Raw genomic sequence first — 14,126 nt, forward strand, 5'->3', positions numbered from 1 at the left:
TTGTAACTGCCCATGGGCCCAAAGAAAGCTTCTAGTGCCAACCCTGTGGTAAAAAGGGTGAGAAATATGTACTATTGTACCACGGTCAGCTGCTGCTGCACCACCGTCAGCTGTTGCTGCACCACAGTCAGCAGTTGCTGCACCAGTGAGCTGTTGCTGCACAACAGTCAGCTGCTGCTGCACCACAGTCAGCTGCTGCTGAACCATGGTCAGCTGCTGCTGCACCTCGGTCAGCTGCTGCTGCACCACAGCCAGCTGCTGCTGAACCACGGTCAGCTGCTGCTACACCACAGTCAGCTGCTGTTGCACCACAGTCAGCTGTTGCTGAACCACGGTCAGCTACTGCTGCACCACAGTCAGCTGTTACTGAACCACGGTCAGCTGCTGCTGCACCACGGTCAGCTGCTGCTGCACCACGGTCAGCTGCTGCTGCACCACAGTCAGCTGTTGCTGACCAACATGACTCATCCCAAACCTGTCCATCCAGCCCTGCCATCAATGTTTATAAGCCAAGGTGGCCGGTTGCGTGCATACATTCGATACATTTTGTATTATTCGATACATTTTGTAACTGCTAAATAAGCCACCATGGGTCCAAAGAAAGCTTCTAGTGCCAACCCTGTGGTAAAATGGGTGAGAAATATGTACTATCATACCACGGTCAGCTGTTGCTGCACCACAGTTGGCTGTTGCTGCACCACGGTCAGTTGTTGCTGCACCACGGTCAGCTGTTGCTGCACCAGTCAGCTGTTGCTGAACCACAGTCAGCTGCTGTTGCACGAGAGTCAGCTGCTGCTGCACCACAGTCAGCTGCTGCCACACCACCATCAGCTGTTGCTGCATCACGGTCAGCTGTTGCTGCACCAGTCAGCTGTTGCTGAACCACAGTGAGCTGCTGTTGCACCACAGTCAGCTGCTGCTGCACCACGGTCAGCTGCTGCTGCACCACAGTCAGCTGCTGCTGCACCACAGTCAGCTGCTGCTATACCACCATCTTCTGTTGCTGCACCAAAGTCAGCTGCTGCTGCACCAAAGTCAGCTGTTGCTGCACCAAAGTCAGCTGTTGCTGCACCATGGTCAGCTGTTGCTGCACCACGGTCAGCTGGTCCTAGTGGCATTAAAAGAAGGGAAGTAACCCCGGAAAAGGACGTGCTACCTAAAGTCCTAATGGAAGGGGATTCCCCTTCTAAACATTAACAACTTCCATACTCTCCCCTCCTCCCATCCCATCAGTCATCACCAGATCTTCAATAAAGGTAAGTGTCAGTTTGTGTGTATTCAAATTAATATTTCATGTGGTAAAAATTTTTTTTTTTCATACTTTGTGGTGTCTTGCACGGATTAATTTGATTTCCATCATTTCTTATGGGGAAAATTAATTCACCTTACGATAATTTCAGCATACGATGAGCTCTCAGGAATGGATTAATATCGTAAGGTGGGGGTCCACTTATTTCCCCGACTCATTGAGAGCCATTTGGAAATAACCTATAGTGGTGATGTGATAATGAGGCGTGTGAAAAATGTTCTACTCATATGTAAGATATGAGAAAGTTGGCTGTAAAAACATTAAATGATTTAAGTGGATATTAAGGTTATTAATAAATTAAACAAAAACTAGGAAAATTCCTTTTCCTCTATGAGTGATGACCCCCTAGGTGTGATAATCCCATTAGTTTATGAGAAGCACCATAACCCAGGGGCCAACAGGCTACGTTCGTAACATGCTGTCTATGAAACTCATTGCATTTCTTTCATTATTAATGCCATGTTAAGATATAAATGAATAGCTTACTTCCAAGATAATCAACGAAAATGATTGCGCACCAAAAAAAAAAAAAAAAAAAAAAAAATTTACTTTCAGTTTAATGGTGCATTATGAGTGTATATCACAGTTAGTCCTGTACTACACTACATGTTCTCTAATATAAGCCCCCAAGGCAGGGATAGGAGGATGGTACTTTTATCCCATATTGTCTAGTGGTAACTTTATACCTCTGTCAGACTGCTTGGTATTATGCCAAATATTATTCATTCTGGAGTATTTACCATGCTTTTGTGTTATTTATATTGTTTTTATGTCATATTAGATCAATTTTGATAGGTAAATAAGCCATAGTTTTGATATTAGCATAATAAAGCACATTCCCCCACATCACAAGACTCGGGAATTCCTGCTGAGGTAAGGAAATGTTCCCAGACAGTTCCTCATTGGCTCTAACTCCATAATAGCTCCACCCATTCTGTTAAGATGCTAAATAGTGAATTATTATATTAGAAAGAATAATAAAATAAATGAAAAATAAAACAGAAAAAATCTGAAAATTGACGAAATGAGAGCACGCATGGTACAGGTGAAGGCGTCATCATATATGTTATAAATGACTAATTCATTGTAGGAACATAGTACAACAATGATTCTTATACCAGTGTTGCCAAAGTGTCAAGGTATTTTTCTACATGAGTAGCTCAATTTTTGCATTTTTAAAATTTTTTTTTTACTTCACGTGTCGTGCATTAGTCGCCCCCTAAATCACTGTTTTACACTATGGTCAGTTTTTTCTCATTATTAATTGCATGCTGCAGGAATTTTATTTATGTAGTGCACACTTACCACACAGACCTATTTTCTCATATGTAAGCCCAAATTAACGGTCACAGCTTATCTGAGCGAGCTGAGCTCATGGCAACCGACAGTGGCTTCAAAGCCACCTTATCTTTTATGGACAATGTACGGTGCATGTGCCTTACATGAGAAGCATTTCTTTTATTCATTGGAACTTTGGCTAGGGCTAAAAGCAAGCAGGTTATAACAATAAATGGAGAAAAAGAAATTGGAATGACTTGTGCAGCAAGTAGCACCACCAAACAGTAGCAGCAGGTTGGTGTGATGACCCTGGAAATTTGAAATTATGCTAGCCACAATTAGTGCCAGATTACTGAAGGAACCAGATTACTGATTCCCAGATTAGTGATGGCCGACCTATATTGTATAGTATAAATTCAGGATCAATAATTACGTAAATGAAAATATTTAAACCATTTAATAAAAAGCATTATAGGGTATAAAAAAATTTCAATACAGAGAACAAAAGTAAAATAACTGTATAATAAGAGTTGCAAATTCAAAACTTGCAGAGTCCTATTAATAAGTGACAATAGTAATGATTAACCTAGGTAGTAGGTTGGTAGACAGCAACCGCCCAGGGAGGTACTACCGTCCTGCCAAGTGAGTGTAAAACGAAAGCCTGTAATTGTTTTACATGATGGTAGGATTGCTGGTGTCCTTTTTTCTGTCTCATGAACATGCAAGTTTTCAGGTACGTCTTGCTACTTCTACTTACACTTAGGTCCCACTACACATACATGTACAAGCACATATATACACACCCCTCTGGGTTTTCTTCTATTTTCTTTCTAGTTCTTATTCTTGTTTATTTCCTCTTATCTCCATGGGGAAGTGGAACAGAATTCTTCCTCCGTAAGCCATGCGTGTTGTAAGAGGCGACTAAAATGCCGGGAGCAAGGGGCTAGTAACCTCTTCTCCTGTATATATTACTAAATGTAAAAGGAGAAACTTTCGTTTTTCCTTTTGGGCCACCCCGCCTCGGTGGGATACGGCCGGTGTGTTGAAAGAAAGAAAGAAGTAATGATTAAAACTAAAGGTTGACAGATGTTTAGAATTAGCAATTGTTGTGCAAAACTAATGTTCTATTACAAAAGTGACAAAATTATCACAAGAAAATTTCCAAACTAATACAAATGTAGAAAATAAGATAATAATACAGTAACTTTTATATGATGTGTATTGCACACAATGGTAAATTGACTACGAGCTGGAAAAGTGAAACAAAAGCAGTATTAAAATAAATGTAATAATGATGAATGAACAATTGATGGAAAACATCGTCAACAACAGTTACATATAAATGTAAAAGAAATATATATTCAGAGGTGCAACTATTCATTATTTGAGAACTAATAATACTAGTTATAACAGATATTATTACATAATTAGTTGACATACTAAAAAAAAGAAGTAATTTTTGCACAAATTTATCTTGTAATAGAGATGATTTAGTGAACTAAAGTGCTAGCACAACACCACAGTCCACAACAGTCACCTCCAGAATGTTCATATGGTTGACTGCTTCCCTCACTATATCCAATCCACTTACCACTTTACCAAACACATAGTCCCACTGGCAACCATGTGTGTGGCTCCTAGTGGAGATGATGAACTGACTAGTGGTCAGTCCCCAGGGTGAGCACACAGTACCAGCACTGCGGGACCTCTGGTACTGTTCAAGCTGGTCAGTTAATGGTGGAGCTGCTGCTTGTGTATTATGCTTGCTATCTCCACCCTTAACACACTTGCCCTGCCAACCTTTGTTCCCCACCCTAAAAAGTTTAGTGTTGAGATAAGAGGAGCCTCGGTTCCCTGTACACAATGACATAAACTGCCTGCCCAGCCCAGTGTCTGCTCTCAGTCGAATGTAGACTCTGCCTTTGGTTGAGCCACCCCATGCCAGGTCAAGGAATGCCATAGTGGAGGAAGGCTCCAGTATCCCCACCACATCACTGTGCTGTGTAAACAAATAAGGATCACAACTAGGTGAAAAGCTGTGGTAACATGACATAAATATGGCATTTAATTATCTGGTTGCTTTGTTATGTATAGTATCTCAGAAGTGAACCCAGATGAAACTGTTCATCACATTATTACACAAAACATTTATATCTTCTGTACTAAACACACCATCTCCCACTGAAGTAGGGTACCCTCTCATTAGATTTCAGGCAATGAGTGCATGTTATTTAAAATTTTAAATGAGTTTCAGAACTGCAACATTCCAAACCTCCTGATAAATGTAATGAACACAATGTTGGTAGTGGAGTTGGTGATGACGGTTATAGTGATGCTTATAATGTTAGTGGGGGAGGGAATTTGAGTGGTGGTGCCACTTATCATACATTCACACATGAACAGCGTCATGCTCTGTGTAAACAAAGACTCCCACGAGGGTTTACAACTGGAAGTGCACCTAAAAAACTCATGGACCAGGGTAACACTGCTGACATTGATAACCTCTGCTATTGATATGAACAATTTTTTCATTATGCTGAGAAACTTAACAAGATCCCAGGGCTTATATAATGGATCAACGCTCGTATAAGCTTTCTATACATTAAGCTAGAATATTGCATCACTTAGAAAAAAATTTCCTGACCTTCATCATATTATTATTATAACCAAAATGAAGTGCTAGGATACAAGGGCTATACAGCGCTGCAGGGTAGGGAAGGAAGCGAGGGTACTGGGCAGTAGAAAGGGGAAGGGATGATTAGTAGGTTACAGAAAACAGCGGGGCAGGGGATAGCACGTGGGTAGAGGGTAGCAAGAGATTGAGGTAGAAAGGGCTGAAGGTATCATCAGAGTTTGTGGAGTAAGTCAGTTGTTGTCAAAAAATCAACGAGAGAGTCCAGATGAAAGGTGGGTCCATCAGCGAGAAGGGAAGGTAAAGAGAGAGCTGCGGAGCGAAAATGATGACGGAGGTAAATTCTGCGTGCTCGTTGATAAAGTGCGCAGTCTAACAGAATGTGGCTTACTGATAATGGAACCTGACAATTCTCACAGAGAGGAGCAGGGTGCCTTTCCATGAGATATCCATGAGTAAGACGAGTATGGCCAATGCGAAGGCTGGAGAGAGTAGTCTCCCAACCTCGACACTGGTGACAAGAAGACGGCCAGTAACCTATACTCGGTTTAATAGAACAAAGTTTGTTATTGAGCAGAGCAGACCAACGTTGTTGCCAACGGGTGTGAAGGTGGGTAGCTATTACAGCAAAATAGTCCGGAAATGGAACACCTCTATATGAAATTGGTAGGTCATGTACTGCTGACCACATAGCAGTGTCTGCCTGTTCATGACCAGGGACCCAACAAAAAACAATATCTTTATGCTTGGTAGAGATACGGCGTAGCCAAAGTTGGATACGGAGAACTAGTGGGTGAGGTGTATCAAATTTCCGTATAGCCTGTAGAACACTAAGGGAATCTGAGACAACCACAAATGATGACACAGGCATAGATGCGATATGAATAAGTGCTGCAAGAATGGCATACAATTCAGCAGTAAAAATGCTAGCTGAAGATAGTAAATGCCCTAGCACGACACTGTCCAGAAACACTGCAGTGAATCCGACGCCATCAGAAGATTTAGAGCCATCTGTGTACACGGCAATGGCATGAGAATGAGAGTGGAACTGGTCAAGAAAAAGAGAGCGGGAAACCACCGTAGGCAGTTGGGCTTTCGAGCAAGGGAGTGAGAAAGAACAGACCCGAACACCTGGAACTTCCCAGGGGGATAGGGAAAAGTGAGATGCTACATGAACATATAAAGGCGGTAACTGAAGGGAAGACGTGAGTGAATGTAGGCGAAGAGAGAAGGGATGGAGCAAACAGGGGTGGCGAACAAATAAAGAATGTCTACTAATATCAGTGACCATTCTATAAATGGAAGGATTGCGGAGATCGTGAGAGCGTATGTAGTAGCAAAGGCAATGGGCATCACGGCGATCAGACAAGGATGGAACATTCACTTCTGCATAGAGGCTCTCAACAGGGGAAGAGTGAAAAGCACCAAGGCATAAACATAATCCCTGGTGATGGATGGGGTTAAGGCTAGAGAGAGTAGCAGGAGAGGCCTCTGAATAGATCTGGTCACCATATTCGAGTTTCGATAAAATGAGGGCTGAATGTAGGTGAAGGAGAGTTCGATGATCAGCTCCCCATGAAAGATGAGTAAGAGTTTTAAGAAGGTTCAGCAGGCTGTGACAAGTTGCCTTTAGAGAGGTAATGTGGGGTTTCCAGGATAGCCTACAGTCAAAGAGAAGGCCTAGAAACCTGACTGTATCACGTTCAGGGATACGGGAGCCATAGAGGTACAAAGGATGATCGGAGATGACAGAGCGTCTAGTGAAAGTAATTTGGTGAGTTTTGGAACTGGAAAATTTAAACCCATGCATGGTGGCCCAATTGGAAACGCGGTCAACTGCATGCTGGAGAGAAACTGTAATGAGGTGACAGTCAGCGCCTGCACAAGCAATAGCAAAGTCATCTACATAGAGTGATGACCAAATATTGGATGGAAGAACAGAGGCCAAATCATTTATAGAAAGGAGAAAAAGTGTTGTGCACAGAACACATCCCTGAGGGACACCTTCTGCTTGGACAAAGTCTGGGGAGAGCACATTATTGACTCGAACACGGAAATGTCTGTCAGCTAAAAAGTTCTTAAGGAAAGATGGTAGATTGCTTCGGAGGCCTAAGGAGTGGGCTTGGGCCAAAATATTATACCCCCAAGTTGTGTCGTATGCCTTCTAAAAGTCAAAAAATATGGCAATAGCTGAGTGGCTATTCGCAAAGGCATTACGAACATACGTGTCCAAATGTAGTAAGGGGTCTATGGTAGAACAGCGTGTCTCTAAATTCCACATTAAACGTCTATTTACCAGACGTTCCATCACTTTGCAAACTGCACTGGTAAGAGCGATGGGATGATAGTGAGAGGCTTCATGTCCCGTAGTACCCAGTTTGCGGAAAGGGAGAACAATGGCAGATTTCCACAAATGTGGAAGAACTCCTTGTGACCAAATAAGATTGAAAAGGCATAGGAGGACTGCAAGGGCTGACTGATGTAAATGTTGTAACATATGAATATAAATGTCGCTGGGCCCAGCTGCCGATGATCGGCAAGCTGAGAGTGCTGCCTCCAGTTCCTGAAGTGTAAAAAGCACATTATACTGGTCTTCTTTGAGAGAAGAAAAGTCCAAGGGTGCTAACTCTCTGGCAGACTTTGAGGAAAGAAACGAGGGGCAGAGATGAAGCGCCAGAGAAATACGGACTAGATGATTGCCAAATTCAATGGCAACATATAGAGGGTTTGCTATATCAACACCGGCAACCCGCAGAACAGGAGCCGGGTCAGGAGAATATTTACCACTCAGTTTCCGTACTTTTTTCCAGACTGCACTCATAGAAGAAGCAGAGGTGATGGTGGAGACAATCTTGCCGGCAAGTGCGTTTAGCATCATGGATGACATGGCGAGCAATTGTACACTTCTGCTTAAAATCAAGAGGTCTCTAAAATCAGATCTTACTCCTATAACAATATTATTTCATAGTGACTATCTGTCCATTTAACTTTGTTTACCATTACTTAATTTAGTCACTTATATTTTCTCCTTTATTTTAGCTTTATATAACTACCCTAGTTCATATATTCACAACTATTAAAATAATCAAGGTGCTATTCTCAGGTGCTAAAGTGTAATAAGTTCACTATTTTGCCATTATATTCCAAAACTCATTTATTTGATTACCACTTTATTGTTCACCACAACTTATATTAGTCCCTTTTATATTGTTTCCCTAATTTTAACTTTGAAGAATTACCTTTAAAGAACTACCTACTATTATATTTCCAACTTCTATTATTTGATCATCACTTTATTTGTTCACCACAGATTATTTTAGTCCCTTTTATATTGTCTCCTTTATTTCAGCTTTAAAAAACTACCTTAGCTCATTTTTTTACATTTGTTAAATAATTCAGGTGCTATTTTTTAGTTTTAGAATACAGTGGACCCCCGCATAACGATCACCTCCCAATGCAACCAATTATGTAAGTGTATTTATGTAAGTGCGCTTGTACGTGTATGTTTGGGGGTCTGAAATGGACTAATCTACTTCTCAATATTCCTCATGGGAACAAATTCGGTCAGTACTGGCACCTGAACATACTTCTGGAATGAAAAAATATCGTTAACCGGGGGTCCACTGTATTTACTTTGTTTTATACTTAATTCTAACTGTAGATTCACTACAAATCTTATGATTACAAGCATTGATCCTGATACCAACCTCTTATTGAATGACTTAAATGAATCAAACAGTAACTGTAATTACTACACAGCAGAACAATCAAAGGCACTTCTCAGAGCCAACAACAACATAACTGTCTTTAACTACAATATCAGATATTTAAGCAAACATTACGATGACCTCATTGCATTACTAAATTCCTTGCATGCCAATATGTCCATCATTACACTAACTGAAACCTGGCTAAAGCCTGATACTACAGATGTCTATGCCATTCCTGGTTACACAGCCATACACAACTGTAGGCCAGATCAACAAGGGGGTGGCACAGCTATATACTACTCAGACCAACTAGAATGTATCACTAATACTTGCACAAGGGATGAACATGGGGAATACATAATAGCTAAATTCAAATCCAAATACCTACAAAAACCTCTCACAGTGATAAACATCAACAGAGTACCACAATCAAACATTAGCCATTTCAGTGAAAACCTAGGAAGTATGGTAACTGATGCACGCATGAACCAAGATCACTTACTACTCTCAGGTGACTTCAATATAAATCTCCTGCAAGACCAGGACCCACACATTACTGAATTCACAAACACTGAGTAACTGCATGTTGCTACCAACAGTAACAAAACCTACAAGAATTACAGAGACTAGTGTTTCCCTACTTGACCACATCTGAACCAACACCATATCTCTTTTAAAATCAGGCATAATCACAGATAATACCACAGACCACTACCCTACTTTCCTAATAACAACTCTTGGTAAAATACCCCAAGACACTACTAAAGTCACCTTCAGACTTCACAATGAGGCAGCCATTAATAACTTCACAACAGCAGTAACAAACATTGCCTGGCACACTGAGCTAGAAATCTATACAGATATTGACGAATGTATTAATAATTTTCTAAAAAAGACCCAGTACCTCTATAACAAGCACTACCCTAAAAAAACTAAACAGATGACAGCTAAGAGACTGAACAGTCCCTGGCTAACACCCAGCATTCTCAAATCCATAAATACAAAACACCTATATGAAAAACAGTACAGAATGGGTCACATAACCAGAGACCAAACAAAACGTTACTCGTCAATCCTAACCAGCCTGATAAGAAGGGCAAAAAAATTGTATTATGAGAACAGATTATCCAACTTATGAGGTGATATAAAAAAGACCTGGAAAACCCTATCAGAAATTCTAGGAACAAAAAAGATATCACGAAATAGCGAAATTAAATTAGTAAAATCAGATGAACCCCAACTCCCACCAACAGAAACAGCAAACAGACTCAATGATTTCTTCTCCACTACAGGAAAAACCTTGCCAATTAAATCCCAAGCTCAGATACCCCACCAAATGACTACCTCACTGGCAACTACCCAAACACACTGTTCCTAGCTCCGACTAACCCATACGAAGTCTCCCTTATTATCAACACACTAAAAAACAAGACAGGAGATTTAAATACCTTACCACCCTTTATATACAAAAAAGTGTCACAAGTGCTATCACCAATCATTGCAACACTCTTTAACAAATCCATTGAATCCTCTACCTTCCCTACAGTTCTCAAAATAGCAAGGGTCACCCCGATCCATAAAAGAGGAGACCAAACAGAGTTGAATAACTATAGGCCAATATCCAACTTACACCCTCTCTCAAAAATCTTCGAAAAATTTATTCAGAAACGAATCTACTCCTACCTCATCTCCCAAAACATACTCAACCCCTGCCAATTTGGATTCAGGCCTAATAAAAATACTAATGATGCTATTATACACATGCTAGAACATATATACACTGCAATAGAGAAAAAAGAAGTCCCACTGGGGATCTTCATTGACTTAAGTAAAGCTTTTGATACAGTTGACCATGACTTGCTCCACATAAAATTGTCACACTATGGTATAAGAGGGCACTCCCTCAACTACCTAAAGTCATACCTCAGCAACAGAAGCCAATATGTGTACACAAATGGGGCAAACTCTTCAGCACAACCAATTACAGTTGGTGTCCCACAGGGAAGTGTCTTTGGCCCTCTTCTCTTTCTCCTATACATAAATGACCTACCAAATGCTTTGCAATTACTCAAACCCACACTATTTGCAGACAGCACTACATACGTCTTCTCTCACCCGAGCCCAGTCATGCTAGCCAATACTGTAAATACCAAACTACAGAAAATATCTACCTGGATGAGGACTAACAAACTTACACTAAACATTGACAAAACCTACTTCATTCAGTTTGGTAACAGAGCTACAGATGTCCCTCTTAACATAATGATAAATGGATCACCTATCACAAAGCTAACAGAGGGAAAATTCTTAGGAATCCACCTTGATAATAGACTCAAATTTCATACACATATACAACAAATTTCTAAAAAAATTTCCAAGACTATAGGCATACTATCGAAGATACAGTACTATGTTCCACAGTCAGCCCTCCTGGCCCTATATCACTCTCTTATTTACCCCTATCTCACCTATGGAATTTGTGCATGGGGCTCAACAACAATTAACCATCTCAGACCACTAATTACCCAACAAAAGGCTGCAGTCAGAATAACAAATTCCCACTACAGGCAGCACACTCCACCAATATTCAAAACACTAAACCTACTCACCATACAAAACATCCATACTTATTACTGCACCTATTACATACATAGAACACTTAACTCTGATATTAACCCTCCCCTCAAACATCTTGCCAACCTCAACAGGGCACATGACCATAACACAAGGCACAGATCACTCTTTGATGTTCCTCGTGTCCATCTCACGCTATGCAAAAACTCAATGCACATAAAAGGCCCTAAAATCTGGAATTCATTATCTGTAAATGTAAAAGAAACACTACCTGTTTATAAATTCAAGTCTCTTCTCAAAGATCACTTACTCACCCAAAACCAAATAAATACTGAATAAATGAACCTTATAAATTGTATATCTTAAATGTTTCTCATAATTATATCACATAAATATCAAACCTAAGACCCAATCTAACTTTGTTATTTTTTAAATACACTACCTAACAGAATACTTCCTTCTACTGAATGTACAGCAATGCAAGGAACCATATGACCTGTCTTTGTAATACATACTTATTTGTTATCTGTTTACAATAATGTTTTTTCACTGATTACATCATTGCTTAGTTAATCTTAAGTTAATTTTAAGCCTGCCCATAATGCTATGCATACAAGTGGCTTTGGCATGCTGCTCTTACCTGTATTTCTTTGTACCTCTGTATGTTCAAATTATTAAATAAATAAATAAATAAATAAATAAATAAATATTATATCGATACCTGCCCCATGCAGCGCGTTTCAAACGTACTGCACGAGCACAAGCAGGAGACCACCAAGGCACGCATTTCTGAGAATGCCTGCCTGAGGCTTGGGGTATAGAATAAGAAGCTGCGGTTAAAACTGAGGACGAGAAGAGGTGTAAAAGCTCATCAATGGAGGACGAAGAAGGAACCTCACTAAAAGCAGTTAGTTGTGAGTAAAGGTCACAATTTGCCTGATCAAATTGCCAGTGTGGGTTACGAAGAGGTGGTGAATATGAAGGGGAAGTAAGAATGATTGTAAAATGATCGCTGTCATGTAAATCCAGGAGAACAGACCAGGTGAAGTCTAGTGATGCTGTGGAAGAGCAGACTGAGAGATTGATGCAAGAGAGAGTATGAGTACGAGGATCAAAATGGGTGCGAGTACCTGTATTTAACACATGGAGGGGATGGGAAGCAAGAAAAACCTCTAGCTGAATGCCACGGGAATCACAGTGAGACCCCCCCAGAGGAAATGATGGGCATTAAAATCACCAAGTAACAGAAGTGGTGGCAGTAATGACAAAACAAGAAAGGCAATATCCAGAATAGATAATGCTCGAGGAGGAGAGAGATACAAAGAACAGAGTGTATACCACCTATGTAGGTGGATACGAGCTACTGTGTAATGCAGCGAAGTATGAACAAATAGCTGATGGTACAGAATATCAGTGCGTAGAAGAAGGGCACTTTCGTTAAAGGTCCCATCAGGAAAAGGATCCGAAGAATACAATAAATTATAGCCTGAGATGGGATAGATGGGATAGAGTGTAATTTTGGTTCTTGTAAGCAAACACCAACAGGGGAAAATTGGGAAAACAACATCTGAAGCTCACCCCGATTACCCGAGGCCGCGTATATTCCACTTTAAATAGGCCATGATTGGCAAAGATAAAGATACTAGAAATCCGCAGGTAACGTTCAAGCAGTGAAGGAATGGTGCTCTGTGAAAAAAGGAGTTGCGCAGATGGAGAAGAGGAAAGAGAAGGAAAAGAGGGTGGATCAGTGTCCATTGATGGTTTGGTCTCTGCTATATATTCAGAGATTGCTTCAAGTGTTTCGAAGTTCAGAGACATCGTATGGGAGACAATATTGGAGATGGAAGGAGGAGGAATTTGAGTAAAGATCGGGACTGTAATGGACTGTACCAAGGTGGGGGTGGAGGGCGAAAAGGTGGAGGGAACTGGAGAAGTGTGGGAGGGGACAGAAGAGGCAGAAACCTGGGAGGTGGCAGAAGAGGAAGAAACTTTTGAGGGGACAGGGGAGGAAGGCACAGTATGAGGAGGAGGATGAACCTCCACACTTGTAACAGAGCCAGTGAAAGGGGAAGACCCAGGTACAGAGACTGGGAAGGTAAAGTGTGGAGGTGGATGAAGGGAAGGAGGGGTTAAAGGAGATATTTTGGACTTCTGAGAAGTAGAGGGATGATTGGGAGGATGTGTCATATGAGGTCTTGTCGATACCGGGGTTTGTGAGGGAGAACACAAAGAAGTGAGAACAGACTGAGGTGTTGAAGTAGGGACGTCTGAGCCCAGGACAGCAAAAGAATTAGATACAGGAGTGACTATGGGGCTGGCAACCACAGAGGAGGCTGCAGAAGATGAGACCCCAGAAGTGGGGGGACGTTTTGAAACACGAGAATAAGAAATTCGGAGTAGTCTCCCTTGGAGGCAGAGATGAGAAACCGCCATAGCATAAGGGAGACCTTCTGCCTCTTTGAGGCAACAAATTTCCCACTCATTTAAGTAGACCTGGCAACGGCGAGAGTACGAAGGGTGAGCTTCATGACAATTAAGGCAAGAGGGAGGTCAACTGCAAGACGTATTAGAATGGGCATTGGCACCAAAGACTGGGCATTCGGCAACAGATCTGCAATATTTT

General features: G+C 41.2%; 1 protein-coding gene across 12 annotated transcripts in view; it reads right to left on the reverse strand.

The window, feature by feature from the left end:
• Nucleotides 1-3,988: 3,988 nt before the first annotated feature.
• LOC128694512 (E3 ubiquitin-protein ligase TRIM13-like) overlaps nt 3,989-14,126 on the reverse strand; it is a 221,962-nt gene continuing 211,824 nt past the window's right edge. For all 12 annotated transcript variants that reach the window (XM_070098011.1, XM_070098017.1, XM_070098020.1 and 9 more), the window contains one exon: nt 3,989-4,586. In XM_070098011.1, the coding sequence (XP_069954112.1) occupies nt 4,086-4,586 (501 nt within the window). In that variant the 3' untranslated portion in view covers nt 3,989-4,085. The remainder of the gene's footprint in view (nt 4,587-14,126) is intronic.

Source organism: Cherax quadricarinatus, chromosome 60, assembly GCF_038502225.1.
Source record: "Cherax quadricarinatus isolate ZL_2023a chromosome 60, ASM3850222v1, whole genome shotgun sequence".
Taxonomy (NCBI): Eukaryota; Metazoa; Arthropoda; class Malacostraca; order Decapoda; family Parastacidae; genus Cherax; species Cherax quadricarinatus.